The sequence below is a fragment of the Etheostoma cragini genome, chromosome 2 (assembly GCF_013103735.1).
Source record: "Etheostoma cragini isolate CJK2018 chromosome 2, CSU_Ecrag_1.0, whole genome shotgun sequence".
NCBI lineage: Eukaryota > Metazoa > Chordata > Actinopteri > Perciformes > Percidae > Etheostoma > Etheostoma cragini.
In genome coordinates this window covers 7,773,625-7,788,820 of record NC_048408.1, presented here as the reverse complement: position 1 = coordinate 7,788,820, position 15,196 = coordinate 7,773,625, and the positions used below count along the sequence as shown (strand labels likewise).

Genomic DNA, 15,196 nt, shown 5'->3' with positions numbered 1-15,196 from the left:
ATGCTTTTAAATTTCATCTGTTTTCATTTATACTGTACATAATATAGAGTCTGATTTGTCTTATCTTTCACACAACTTTCTCATATAAAAAATTGTTATCAGTTGTTAGTCAGTAGTTTTAGCTCAGGATTTAAACCTTTAATTATATAGTCATCCTCAGACTCAAGTACAAATTTCATTTGGTTATTTATTTGTATATTCTCCTGTGCTTAACCAGCCACATATACAGTAGAACGTCCCCTCACTGTAACCACAATAGTTTGTAACCCTCTTTTCTACCTTGCATTCTCACTGCTGTGTGTTGCATGACGATACAGAGATAACATAATATAGTGCAGCCTCTCTCCGATGCTGTCTGACATGCCAGGGACAAAGAAATGAGCGGAGTACAACGATAAGCTCTCTACTCTAAAAAATATATGCAGTGGACCCCAAACAGGGATACAATCCCAGATTGTGCATTACATAATCCAAGGAAGATAATGAAGGTGAAGGGCATGCGGTGTAATGGGGCTTGGAGGGATGGGGATGCAGTAAAATCGTCCAGCCGTGGCTCCTCACTACTGTTCTGTCAGGTCCAGTAAGTCAAGAACAACGCAGACAGTAAAAAGGCTTTATGAAATTAATTGAAAAAATTACAAATTAAATTTGGTGGTGTGGCTCAGATCAGAGGAGTCCCCTGACCTTTCATGAGTACTATGAAAGAGCAGAGAGTCAGGAAAGGATAAGGGGGGGGGGGAATTACGCACATTATCCCTCTGTACATCTTTTTTTTGTTGGTGGTGTTTTTGTTTTGTACATTTTGTTCGTTTTTGTTCAGCTTGTTTTGTCCTTTTTAGGCTATATGCTATGTTTATATATATATATATATATATATATATATATATATATATATATGTATATAGATATATATGTCAGTGGTGATATGTAACTAATTACATTTACTCAAGTACTAAGTACTGTACTTGTACTTTGAGATACTTGTCTTTTACTTGAGTCTTTTCATTTCATGCTACTTTCTACTTCTACTCTGCTACATTTCAGAGAGAAATTTTGCACTTTTTACTCCACTACATTTAATCTGACAGCTTTCGTTACCAGATACTTTTTTGCACACAAAACACATGTAGTTTTTTAAAAAGGATCTTTTATTATAAACTAAACTACCCAAAAATGTAAAACACACAACTGTTGGGATCGTTCGAGGATTTTTCTGCCGTGATTATTTTAACTTTTAAAACTTTAAGTACATTTTCCTGATGATACTTACATACTTTTACTTAAGTAAAATTTTCAATGTGGGACTTTTACTTGTAGCAGAGTATTTTTACAGTGTGGTATTGCTTAATTGCCTTTACTAGCTTAAAGTAAAGGATCTGAATACTTCTTCCACCACTGGGCATAGGTCTCACTTTCATTGTCTCTGTTAAAGTAAACTGGGCCGAGCCCTCTGTTGGGTTTTGACTAGAATTCTTTCACATGAAGGTCTCGTGCCTTTGAGAGGGGAATACGCTTCAGTAACTCATTATGAACTGGGTTGTATGTATTTTTGCTTTGGACTACATTTGCAAATGAATGACTAAAACGTCAAAAACAACAAAAAAAGGATCCTTAGCAACATATGAGCAACAAATAAGCAACTCAAATAATATTTTTCAGGTTCAAAAGGGTAGGATGAAGTTGAGAACCTTTCTTGTCCTAACCCCTCTTTATTTTTATACTATGCTTCATAGATAGCATAAATTCAATCTGCATCCATCGGGGTCTATGTTTAACTCTGTCAGCTTTAACAAAATCGACCTAAAAATATGAACAAAATAATCCGAACAGATAAATCCATAACCATTTAACAGTCAACAAACATAACCAAAGAAATAACCAAACATATTTGGATAAATTGTTACATCTCATTATCCCAGTTATTCCACAGATGCAGTGAAGTTTTGTTCCTGCTCTTATTATCTTTACAAAGCGAGTACGGTGAGCCAACATTTTAAAGCTTTGTTATGCTCTGCCTATGCTTTCCCCCTCGCATCAGCAAACGATTCCACTGAGGGGAGTGGCACATTCAAGATGTGACTCCTGACCCACCTCTTACGTGTGTACAGTGTGAGCGCTGTGTGGGAAAGCGTTACAGCGTTAGTCACTGCACCGTGGGCTCCTGCAATGTATCTGATTGCATAAAGTCGATAAACACACCGGCACCTTTCAAACGTAGGATGGCCCTTTGCATTGTTTTTTTCAATGATTGTGACCCAAGAGGTCAACTCCAGAGCTCCTGTGTTTACATCAGTATGGTAACGATGTCAGAGGCGTTCCTGTAGCACAGTGCTGCATAAACTCTAGCAAAACTATAAAAATGAACTGAAGCTGCATACACGTTGTTTTAGGGCTGCAACTAGTCTATAACCACGGCATTCCTTCTGGGATCGCTCCGTTGCCGACAGAAATTTGGCTTTTTTTGACCGGATGTCTGTTACCTTCCACTTTCTTTGTGTTGTTATTCTAAGCTTACTACTAAAGAATTATATAGACTATGGTTAACTGCTCCTCAGATCTCTGCAGGGTAAATCCAGACAGCTAGCCAGACTATCGGCCCAATCTGAGTTTTCTGTTACGCGACTAAAACAACTTTGGAACGTACACCAAAACAAGTTCCTTCCCGAGGCTATTTTTCAGCGGCACAGTGGCTCTGTCCGGCGCTTTGCACCTCCCAAGACAATTGTGATTTGTTAAAAGAAATGCCAATAAACCAGAGCACGTTTTTCTCCTATTTATGTGCTGTGTGGACTAGCCAGACCCTCCTTTGCAGCGGTGTGGAGGAAGGTCTCAAGATTAGAACTGCAACTAATATATATAATAATATAATATATACAATTTTAATAGTTCATAAATCTATTGAATTTTGAAATACAAGTGGATCACTGTTTCCCAAAGCCCAAGTTGACGTCCTTGTGTTTTGCCCACAACTCAAAGATATTAAATCTACTGTCACGGAAGAGAAAATATTCACATTAAAGAAGCTGGAATCACAATATTCATGTTTTTTTTTTACAATAGAAAATGACTCAAACCAATTGATTATCAAAAGAATTGCCAATTAATTTAATAATTGCTAACTAGTCTTGCATTGCCAGACCTTCCTCTACAGCGCTGCGGAGAGGGTCTGGCTAGTCCACACAGCACTCCAGGATGGGAGACAAATGTGCTCTGGTTTATTGGCATTTCTTTAAACCAATCACAATCGTCATGGGCGGCATGTGGCTAAGCACCAGCCAGAGCAACGGTCCCTCTGCAAAATAGAGAAGCAGTTAACCATAGTCCCTAGAAATCTACCAGGGTTACAAAGGTAACGGACATCCGGCCTAAATGAGTGAAATGCGGCAGAATTTCTGGGGGCACCAGAGCGATCCCGGAAGTAGAATGTTGTGGCGATAGACGAGTCATTATTAATGCTTTCACCAAACTGGGAGATATTATCCTTGAGGGCTTTTAGTTTTTTTTTTCGTTTCAGGGAATATACAAAAAATAAATGATTTCTTAAAAGAACTGATTAATTCTTCAACCGATTAATTGATTTCAGTGTGCTTATTTCTGTTATTGTTTTTTCCTTCCAGGCAGTGAAGCTGTCTCACTGGGCTCTACTCCGAGATTCAATTTATTACACATTTTCCATCACAGCCCTCATTTTGGTAAGAGGTTACACACTCACATGCAGACAAACCTAATCAAGTGTGTGGCGATTGCAAAACTACTTACACCACTGTTGCTTACTATTACGCATGAAAGGCCAATTTGAAAGTGTAGTTTGTGGTTCTCAGCTTTGGTATCAATAATACCCAATATGCACTTTCATCAGCTGTAAATGTGGATTTCTGTGTGCATGTAGTATCATGAGAGGATGGAACTTTGTCCCAAATCCATAATCCATTCTTAGGATCAGCATGTTTTGAGTAAGCAGTGTATTCACACACAAAAAGGCACAGAGTCATGTATATTAGCGTCAGCCAATAAGCATGTAGCATGCTTCTGCCAAGATCTAATAATGTTTGTGATTGGCTGTTTAACCTTCATAGAGACACGGAGGAAAAACTCTGTTAACACAGAGACTCACGTAGTAGGAGCTAAAAACTAAAAAATAAAGACTTTTGCCCTAATGTGTCATTTTGTAATTTATTTTTGTTTATAAAATTGGTATTGAAAAAGTATTGTTTAGGAACCAGTATCGAAGTCATAGTATTGGCATCAGTATTGGTTTTCCATTGTTTCCATTTCATGCAAATAATGATGTTAGATAATAAATTGAGCTAGAGTGCAGAACTTTGACATATAACGTGTGTTACATTCAAGCCCTTGCTAAACCAGTTCACATAATTCTGCCTAAGAAAGCCTATTGCCCATCGCCAACCCCCAGCTTGTTTCCTTGGATTAGGATTGCACCAACCTGCGGGGCCCTGTATCACCTTGCAGTGCTCTGCTATGCCACAAACTACAATTACTATTTAAAGTCACTGTTCCATTATCTTTCATTGTGACTGTTGTTGCCACTATTCTTTACACCCCAACCGGCCCGTCAGACACCGCCTACCCAGAGCCAGGGTCTGTCCGAGGTTTCTCCCTCGCCACTGAATGCACACAGTAACTGCTTGCTCTTGGGGGAATTACCATAATTGTTTGGAACTTGTAAACTATCGAGAGTAGCCTAGACCTACTCTATCTGTAAAATGTATTGAGCTAACTCTTGTTACGAATTGATACTATATATTAAATTGAATTAAATACATTTTGTTGACATTTCTGCGCTGACGCACCGGAAGGATGCCGATACAGTGTGTTGTACTCAGTTAAGTGCTAAGTGCCGTCAGCCAACCCTGCTAACTCACTTCCATTTCTGTACAGCGTTTCGCTTATACTGGCTCTCTGATTGGTTACAGGCTATGTCAGTCTACCTGTATTACCTAATACCTTGACAGCCAGGAAGTGGGGAGGGATCACAGCAATGCAGCGTTATTTTGAACACCACTGCTTCTGTTTTTTAAGGCCTGTCAACTGTTTCCCCCCCAACACGGAGACATGTATCTACAGAAGAAAAATGGTCTGAAGTGCTCAGAAGTTCTACCAAATCACGAAGGTGCTCCTTGGAAAGGAACACAAAAGTTCAAAAAAGAAGAAACGTCCAAGGCACTCTTCTTGCAAAAAGTTAAAAGGCCTTAATTTAGATGGCTATTTCGCAGTGAAATTGTTAGTACATTAAAAATAGAGCTGAGTAGCAACCCACACGTAGCAGTTAGGTTAAAGAGATAAATCAGTGTAACAATTCCACCAGGATGTCATATGACAGCGTGAACCATGACTCTGCATATTCAGTGTGCAGCATCCTTACAGAGCAACCCTCACGCTTGGTTTCAAAATGAAAAGCCAATGAAACCAAAAGGCCATGCTTTGAGCTTTTTCTGTCTGTCTGTGCTCTGGATTGTTCATGCCCTCTAGTGGAGTAGATGTTGAAATGCAGAATTCATGTAACTTTTAATTACCGCCTCCACCTAATGTCCTTTTGTGTCCTCTGGGTCTTGCCTTTTAGATTATCTACGATGAGAAGGTGAGCTGGTAAGTAATAACCTTTCTTTCTCAATTTCAATTCAATTCAATCTGCTTTATTAGCATGAACAAAGAAAATAGTTTACAGAAAATGTCTAAATAGTACATATAACGTATTATATACATACTGGTTGCTATACAATATACAACACACTGCATACATACAAAACAATTACATGAAACTATATAATATATTGCAATTTTTTACAATATCTTTCACTCTCTCCCTCATATGTGTATAAATATAGTAAGCTTGTTTCCTCTTAGTTGATTAGTCGAATAATCTTTCATTTTGGTCTTAGTCAAAGAATGTTTTCTCTCGCCGAATAATTTATTTCCAAGAAACTTAAACAAGCTTTTCTAGAGTTAATGGGCCCTACAAACGCACAAAACGACTGATAAAATCAATAAAAAGATTGAAATGAGTTTTTAGTCTGCCAAGAATTTCTTTAGTCGAGGACAGCCCTAATTATACTGAATGCCTGGATAAATGTGACTGCCATTGTGTTTGTGTGCAGGTGGGAGTCTCTTATCCTGATTCTCATGTATGCGCTCTACATCCTCATCATGAAGTAAGTATTATCATCTGAAACGGGAAATGTCCAGAGTTACCTGATTAGCTGCATTTGTCTTGTCATGTCTTATTCCTCTGTCATTGGCAGGTTCAACGGCAGGGCACATCGCTACTTTGACCGTCGAAAGAAGAACTCTGTGAATCTGTCCAACGGGCTAACAGGAAGCACTGATCTGGAGGATAATATCACATGTGATGCTACTGCAGTCCTGCTCAAGAAAGGTAAAGGTACCTGCTCTATTTCACGGAGGCTTTGTCCTCTAGGAAGACTCCGTAGGGTTTATCTTCTCATCTCCATGCGAACATTTACATAAATATGAAGGTTGCTGGGGCATCACTCCTCATCTATTTCTGTTCAGCTCCAGGACAAGACAGTCAAGGATGACTTTTTAGACAAAGTTCTGTCTATTTTTTCCTGGGATAAATGCCAGCATATATATCCTCAGTGATAAAGCTGCACCATGCTGTCTGTTTTTTGGGGTTGCGTACCAGGGTGATTAACTAACTAAATAAAAACAAAATGAAAATTCAAAACTATTATTGCTGTGTGCTTGGTGAGACAATAGCTGATGTCTTATACTTGATCTCCTTGTCAGGGGTTCAGCCCTATGTTCCCACATCCCTATGGTTCCACAGCCTGATGGTCCCACAGCCCTATGGTACCACAGGCTATGATCCCACAGCCCTATGGTTCCACAGCCCGATGGTCCCACAGCACTGTGTCCACAGCCCTATGGTCCCACAGCCCAATGGCCTCACTGCCCAATGGTCTCACAGCCCTATATTCCCACAGCCCAGTGGTCCCACAGCCCAGTAGTCCCACAGCCCAATGGTCTCACAGCCCTATGTTCCCTCAGCCCTACGTTCCCACAGCCCAACGGTCCCACAGCCCAATGGTCCCACAGCCCTATTTTCATCGAAATTAAAGATAGATGAAATTAAATTCCATGTATCTATACTCAGTCAGTGAAGAAGAACTCTCTCTGTCTATGCTGCATGCTGGCTGCACCGTGGTTTTATTCCAGGGAATTGTCATTTGGTGAACTGATTGGATGCTCTCACTGTTCTACTTCCTGCCCGGCTGTGTCAACGCCCTGCAGCTTGCGTGAAAATAGACCTGGCAGTGGAAAAAAGGGGTTAGAGGAAAGCCACAAACCAGCTGCAGACCAAGCCAGTATCACTCCTAAACTGAACAATCTCTGGGAGTGTGTAGATGAGACAGAATTCACTTGAGTGAAATGAACGCATGCCCCTCAGCAATACCAGAGCATTCTACTGCTTATTAGCGTTATATAGCTCCTTGCATCTGGTTCAGATAACTGAAGCAAAAGGAGACTCTGCACAGCCTCACAGTAATCTCCCTGCTGGCCCTGTTGATGGTGGCAGGATACAACTGGTGCAGATGAATATTCCGTACCCTACCACAAGTGTTGGAAGATGCAGTCAGATCCTTTACTTAAGTTAAGTACTAATTCCACATGCATTAAAAATGTTACTTAAGTGAATATATGTAAGTGTCATCAGGAAAATGTACTTAAGTATTAAAAGTAAAAGTACTTCATGCAGAATAATCCTCACGTTAGAAACTGGAAACTATCCAATCCAATACGATCCAAAGTGTTTAATCGTCCAATCATTTCAGCTGGACTTGTAGGCCGTTATAGTGTTGAGCAGTTTAATTCATGTTAAATCATCATATTTTTTTTTACATGTGTTTTGTGTGGAAATCTTAATTTGTAAAATAACTAGTGTAGTGGAGTAAAAGGTACAATATTTCTCTCTGAAATGTAGCAGAGTAGAAGTAGAAAGTGGCATGAAAAGAAAAGACTAAAAGACAAATACCTCAAAATTTGTACTGAAGTAAGGTAGATGTACTTAGTTACATTCCACCACTGCATACCTGCGATGTCGCCGGTGCCTTTGGCTAGGCCATGGTTTTATTTATAATAAGCTTCAGAGTCTGTTCAGTTCAGAAGGAAAACAAACACTGTCAAAGGACGGACTGTTTTTGCCACCCAGCACTTCCACTGATTACTCTAGTGTTTTAATTTTTTTGTCTCTCTCTGTCCTTAAACATAAGGTTTAGTATGGGACACAAAAACAGAAGAGAACAGCACATGATGCTGGCTAAGGCCTGCACACATCCTCGCAGCCGTAAACCTGCTTCAGCACAGCACAGCCTGCTCCGTCAGCTTGTTGTGCATCTGGTTCTCTGAGCGCTACCCCAGAGAGCAGAAGTCACCCTGCTTACTCGGTCCTCGGGGTGTGCTGAGACGGCGATGAAGAGAATCAGGGTGGCAGGTGGCACTGTTTTCAAAAGACGCTGGCCAGGCTCGAAGTGTTGAAATGGTCCTCACAGAAGCCTGCCTGGACCTGGGCTATTGTACCATCAGATTCTTTAGGGGGGTCGGGGGTAACCTCTTAAAGTGCTGTTTTTATGATGCCTCTCTTTTGATCATATACTACCAGATTGGGTATGATCAAGGTTGGTTTTATTATTTTATTGTTTATTGAGGAGCCCCATAAGTCATCAGCGTATTGAAGACTTTTCTTCCCAGGGTCCAATACAACACAAACATAAACAAATAATATAAAGCAAAAGACATACTGTTATATCAGAACACAATGAAACCATCCTGGATTATATAATACAAAAGGCACAGAAGCATGTTTTTCATGTTATAAAAACATAACCTGAAATAAAATACAGTATATAGTAAAAAAAGAAAGAAGACAACAGAAAGGAACAACTGAATCAAACAGGTTTTAACCTAATCTCTTTACATATTACAGTTTCTCTTAGTTTCTTTTTGAAGCTCAAAATATTTCCCATTAGGTAACAATGTGGAGGGAGGCTGTTCCATTTGGTTACAGCCCTAAACATTACAATTTTTTAAGAGTATTGTTTCTGGGGATTGGCAGGGTAAAGGCGTAACCTATGGCCAGTCTAGTATAATAAACATGTCTATCACTGGTAGGTAATAGCTGTAAGAACAGGCTGGTGGGTTTGCGTCATGTACAGATATTCTTTAAAAATTCTTGGTAAACGGTATCACCTTGGCGTCACTCTAATAGAAAAAGTTGCAGATGACTTCAATTGAAGATGTTTGGGAAATCTGCAACTTGTCTATTTCTGTTTCCATTTTCAGCCGTAACTGTAACGTTTGAACATAATTAGTTGAACATCGAGGCCCGACCTATCTGACGTTTCTCCTGTGCTTATTTTCTGTCCTGTGTTGCTTTGCTAGCTTCTTTGATAATCCAAATCTAACATTAGTAACAGCAACATCTCACCGCCGGTCAGACTGACTGCTAGTTTGGGTGGTGTCATTTTCTTTAGACTATGGCCCAACAAATAACTTATATCTCCACCCTAATGTTAGTGAAAGTGTTGACGTATGAAAGCATCAAACGTGTTTTAGATAAATTAGAGTTTATACAATTGTTGCTCCACAATAATTGCTCAGCGTCGGTCAATTGTATGTACGTTACGCAGGAGATTTGTACCTAGAGGTATAGTAAACAAACATTTTGATGGGGTCTATAGCCTTAAGGGGAAATGACTGAGAGGCTCACAAGTCTTTGAGCTCGAGTCCAGGTTAAGTCTCAAGTCACTCGTGATTATAAAGAGTTTTGTATCACCAGTTGCGTTCCATCCAGGCTGCTCGGAACACTGCATAGCTGTATATAAGGAATCCAAAGCATGTAATATGTTATTCTGACTCATGTATCTAATATCATAGAGTAGCAGCTTTGATTAGTTGTTTGATATACATATATATATATATATATATATATATATATATATATATATATATATATATATATATATATATATATATATATATATATATATATATATATATATATATATATATATACTGGAATCCCCATCTCTGGGAATTGTTCACATGAACCTACCACGGCTGACATTGATAATGTTTGTGCTGCAACAGTTCCAGCAATCAATAAACAGTAAAAAGGTGTTGTAATAAAGGGGAGCTGCCTGTTGAACAGACAGGGTGGAATTCAAACTGTTTGCACATTGCTGCGAGCCTTCAGGCACAAGATCTTTTACATTTCAGGCCTGGAAGAAAATGCTGCCATCACATCCAAATGTGGAACCCTGTGGATAAATTGAAATTGTTTACTGCCACCGCAAGCCTGTTTGAGAAGGTGAAAACGCGACACAATTACCGACTATCCCATGCTACGAGTGGCCTTTGCTCGAGGGTCTTAGCAGAAAACTTTGCAGGCACATTCTCTCGCAACGCACTGGAAATCTACCACATGCATTTCCATTTACATTGCAAATGGAAAGGCTAGGTAGCTAATTAACCTTAATCAGCTGTAGGCCAATGAAACAGCTTGAAAACGTACCTGCAAAATGAGTCAGTTTAAATGCTAATTGGCTCATGAGCTAGGGTCAGTAGTGCAAGCAGACTCATCTGTCGATCAAACACATACGCAATCGGAGGCTCGCTGAGTAAAGCTGCAAAAACACCTTTTTCTTTCACAAATAAAATGTGACGTGAATCAAAGAATCAAATCGCACATCCAGAAATTCTTCTGTGCGGGTGCACTGGAAAATATCATCAACTAGGAACAAAGGAAAACAATCTCCCACTCTATGGCTGGGTTGGTTCAGTGGGTTGAGCAAGTGCACACTTCCTCAGATGATAGTCCTTGACGCAGGGGTCCAAACTGTTCCTGCATGTCATCAATCGGGCTCGAATACATGTTGCCCCTCCCATTCTGTAAACCCAACTGTGGGACAATAGACACTATCTTTTTAATGGCAGTATCTCTCAGTCAACACGTGTCACATGTCAACACAACACATCACTTTCATACAGACAATCAGTATCCTAATTCAATTGCAATACCGCACAACAATTTCATATCCATATCAGGAATATAAAGTGTCATGACCTGGCTCACGCGTCATGAGTTTTGCTATCATTACTTAGAATTCCTTATGGGGGAGGCAGAAACCACACACACTACTGCTTTGTTCCAAACTAATAGGATGTTAGTAATATATTTCAAAATCCCTCTACCCATGAATTTGGAGTAATGACTGAACAATAGGCACTGCAGTCAGATGAACGTTTGTGTGTGTGTGTGTGTGTGTGTGTGTGTGTGTGTGTGTGTGTGTGTGTGTGTGTGTGTTTGTGTGTGCTTGTGTGTGTGATTTCTCTCTGTAGCTAACTTCCACTGTAAGCCGTCGGCGCTGATGGTGGACGAGCTGCTGTCTGCGTACCCCCACCAGCTGTCTTTCTCCGAGGCCGGCATGAGGATCATGATCACCAGCCACTTCTCCCCCAGAACCCGCCTCACCATGGCCTCCCGCATGCTTATCAATGAGGTACGCACACACTCACCTCCACATACAGTACACTCACATATTATTATATTTTTATTGTGGCATTTAAGGCCTTTATTTGGCAGGGCAGTTTAAAGCATAAAAAAGGAGAGAGAGGGGGGATGACATGCAGTAATGGGCCCCAGGTTGTGAGTGAACCCACAGCTGCTGCAGTGAGGACTGAGTCTCAGTATATGGGGTCCACGCTCTAACAGGTGAGCTACCCAGGCGCCCCATATATAATTTTTCCGTTGTCATTGAAATTTCAACTGGCGCTATAAACACATCACTAATAGTCAATTAATAAATTCGTCTTTGCAGCTCTATTAATGCCTTCACAAAACTGGTAGACAGAAAGACATTAAAGACATTGACTTGGACTTTGAGAAACTGGGATGGTCAATCTTCACTATTTTCTGACATTTTTGTTGACCAAACACTTAATTGAGGAAACAATCGGTCGATTCATTTGTAATGAAAATAATTGTTAGTTGCAGCCCTGGATTTTAATTGAGGAAATAATTGGTAGATTCATTTGTAATGAAAATAATTGTTAGTTGCAGCCTTGGTTTTTAGCCATATGTCCATTACTCTGTTCTTTAAAGAGCATCAAAAAGCCAGAGTCTGATTTCCTGTATGTGTTTACACGTCTTTGGCCATTAAATCTGATTGATTTGTGTGAACACTGGGTTCGACTCTGTGTTGAGTTATGTGGTTTTACATGCTACAAACTATTTCAAATTGGGAAAAGTTGAAAAGCAACAAAACTACCCTCAAGTTACTTTCAAAAAATCCCTGCCAACGCAGAGTCTTAGCATGAATACAAACTAAATAACCCTGTCTGGGTTCCACAGAAGAAGGAGTGGAATGAATGTCGGATACTATAGTCAACATTTTTTCTCAAGCACCTGTCTGCTGCAGACTACAGTCTGGATGTTAATCCAAACCAAACAACCACATTTGGACTGAAAGAAGAGAAAAGAACATTAAAGGGTAACTTCCGTTTTTTTTTTTAAAGATGATTGTTTTCACGCATTTTAGGCCTTTATTTTTAAATAGGATAGATGAAAACATGAAAGGGCACAGAGGGGGAATGACATCCAGCAAAGGGCCATAGGTCAGAGTTGATAACGCGGCTGCTGCATCGAGGAGTAAACCTTTATATAATATGTGCGCCTGCTCTACCAACTGAGCTAAACCGGTCACTGGAATATTAATATAATTAAAATGTATACAGGAATAACATATATATTCTACGTTTCTGACAACACTATGGAAAGGATTCTAAGGAGGTGGACCTTTCTGTTAGGGAGTAAGATCCTTTCTTTTTTTTAAAAAAAACATCTGCAAAATTGCATCCGCTAACGCCACCGGACTCCATGTACATAAATAGTCCTTTTAGCATCATAAAATACACTTCATTCAAAGTCGACAGAAACAAAATAAAACTATGAAAAGCTGTTTTGATCATCCTTCCACTTTTCCAGCCATCACAACTCTAGTTTGGGCTGAAATAAGTACATAGTTTACTGATATACAGTACATGTGAATTATGTTAGCTCTATACACGCTAAAATTATTGCTTTTTTAAATAGAGTCTGGTGGGTTTAGCGCTAGACCTCAGACCTGTTTCTGGTTAAACAGAAAACGGCCTATCTCTGTAGGGTTCCTTTCCATAATATTGTCGGACAATGCACATTTTCCCCATAGGGTAACATTGCAGCCCGCTCTGTGGCTGTCGGTTACAGGGTTCTCGCTCAGTACTGGAGCAATGAAAAGGATTGTTGTTCCTGTCGGTTACTGTACACACAAAAACACAGGATAATAGGGTCCAGGTTCTGAAATTACCCTTTAACTTCTGCTTCAGAGAAAATTTAAGTTTTTTTCTAATTTCTATAAAATAAAAACAAAACTTAAATAGTTACTTAGGACTCAAAATGCATCTGACACACTACCATTCATGTTACGCAACAGCAATACAAAATTTCCAAATGTGTTAATGGAGGTATTGTAATCAAAGCTTAATGTTGTGTGTAATAATGTTCCATAATCCCTTCCAGAGACAGAGACTGATCAACACCACAGAGACCCGAGTCAACCGCATCACTAACGGCGACTCTGACTCGGCGGCCAGGGCTCAGGGGAGGTGGGGCTTAGAGAATGGGATGGGCGGAGCTGAGCAGGGTCTGAACGGGAGGTGTCGACTTCAGCTGCTGGAGTCTGGGAACGAGACGGAAAACGAAAACGAGGACAATGAAAACAATGAGAACGACGAAGAAGGAGAGGGAGAAGACAACAGCAATGGCCCCCTGCTGCCTTTCAAAGTGCCAGGTACATCACCGCTGACATGTTGAAATCTAATGATCCCTGGCAATAAATAGTTTCTTTTTTTTTTTTGGTACAGACTGCATTGGTTCATACAAGTATTATTAGTTTTCAGTTTTCTTATTCATACAATTACAACACTACAGCAGCAACCAAGAACATTTATGATTGTAGTTATATGGCGGATTCTAAATACATCAATGGGCACAGTAGCAAATAGCAAGACTTATGTTAAGAGACTAGAGTGCAAACCCGGAGTCAAAAAAGAAAAGAAAAACTTCCTTTGCAACTACCACCACTATTACAGTATTAACAAACAGTATGTGACCCCCCCTCATCCCACACTTTCTTCCCTAGGCCCCCTTTAATGTTTCAAAACTGGTCCTCATGCCCTATCCTCCTCCCTGCATTCGTGAATCTAAAGCCTCTCCAGATGGAGGACCTGACCCAGTTTTCTCAGCTACATCTCAAATGAAGGCACAGCATCAGATGTTTATATAGGTTTTTTCAGCCAGTACAGTACCAATATACATTGGACATTTGTCCCTGTCCGTGTTCAAAGCAGTGCCATTTGTAGACCCCAGAATGGCCACAAGGGGGTTGGGCTCCCCCTGCTTGTTAATGGCTTTTGAGTAGTAGCCAGATACAGATGACCGGTATGAGTGGAGGTTAGGGCATGTCCAAAGTTTGTTGTTAGTGCTGTGTATCACTGAAGCCGTCATGCTATCTGCTATCTTTGTCCCGCCAGCCGGAGCGTGTAACAAGCTGAAGTGGGTAGTAATGTGGCCACTGTCCCTGCTTCTGTTCCTCACCGTGCCCAACTGTGCCAAGCGGCGCTGGGAGAGGTGGTTCATGGTCTCTTTCTTCACCGCCACCATGTGGATCGCCGGCCTCTCCTACATCATGGTCTGGATGGTCAGTCCAGTCGCTCTCACTCACAAACACTAGCAAATTGCACTCACATGTCACAGTTGCATGTGGGTCTTTGTAGTTTAGTTTAAAGCTTTAGTGCGTAACTTCATTACGTTTGCCATTGCCATATGAGTTGCTACAAAGCCAATTAAGCCTGTCAGCTCCATAAAACACTCATAACACAAAGTATGGTTATGTGTTCAGAAGTCTTTCCCGCGCAGAAACTTGAGTGAAGAGTCCATCTTGCTATTTTAATCCTCCGATTTCTCCTTGGCTACTAGCAGCAGTATGGAGTAGGGGTGGGGGGCGTGTGCGGTCATGGAAGGCTTGTATTATGTGGGCGCGCCGACAGTTGTAGTCTTTATTGGATTAACTGTCTGAACTATATATATATATATATATATATATATATATATATATAT

General features: G+C 40.3%; 1 protein-coding gene across 1 annotated transcript in view; it reads left to right on the top strand.

Moving 5' to 3' along the window:
• Positions 1 to 15,196, top strand: part of LOC117953714 (sodium/potassium/calcium exchanger 3-like) — a 63,902-nt gene that overhangs the window by 43,777 nt on the left and 4,929 nt on the right. The window contains 8 exon segments of the mRNA XM_034886974.1: positions 3,618 to 3,692; positions 5,582 to 5,607; positions 6,117 to 6,170; positions 6,261 to 6,394; positions 11,380 to 11,540; positions 13,598 to 13,868; positions 14,611 to 14,799; positions 15,112 to 15,149. Of these exon segments, the coding sequence (XP_034742865.1) occupies positions 3,618 to 3,692; positions 5,582 to 5,607; positions 6,117 to 6,170; positions 6,261 to 6,394; positions 11,380 to 11,540; positions 13,598 to 13,868; positions 14,611 to 14,799; positions 15,112 to 15,149 (948 nt within the window).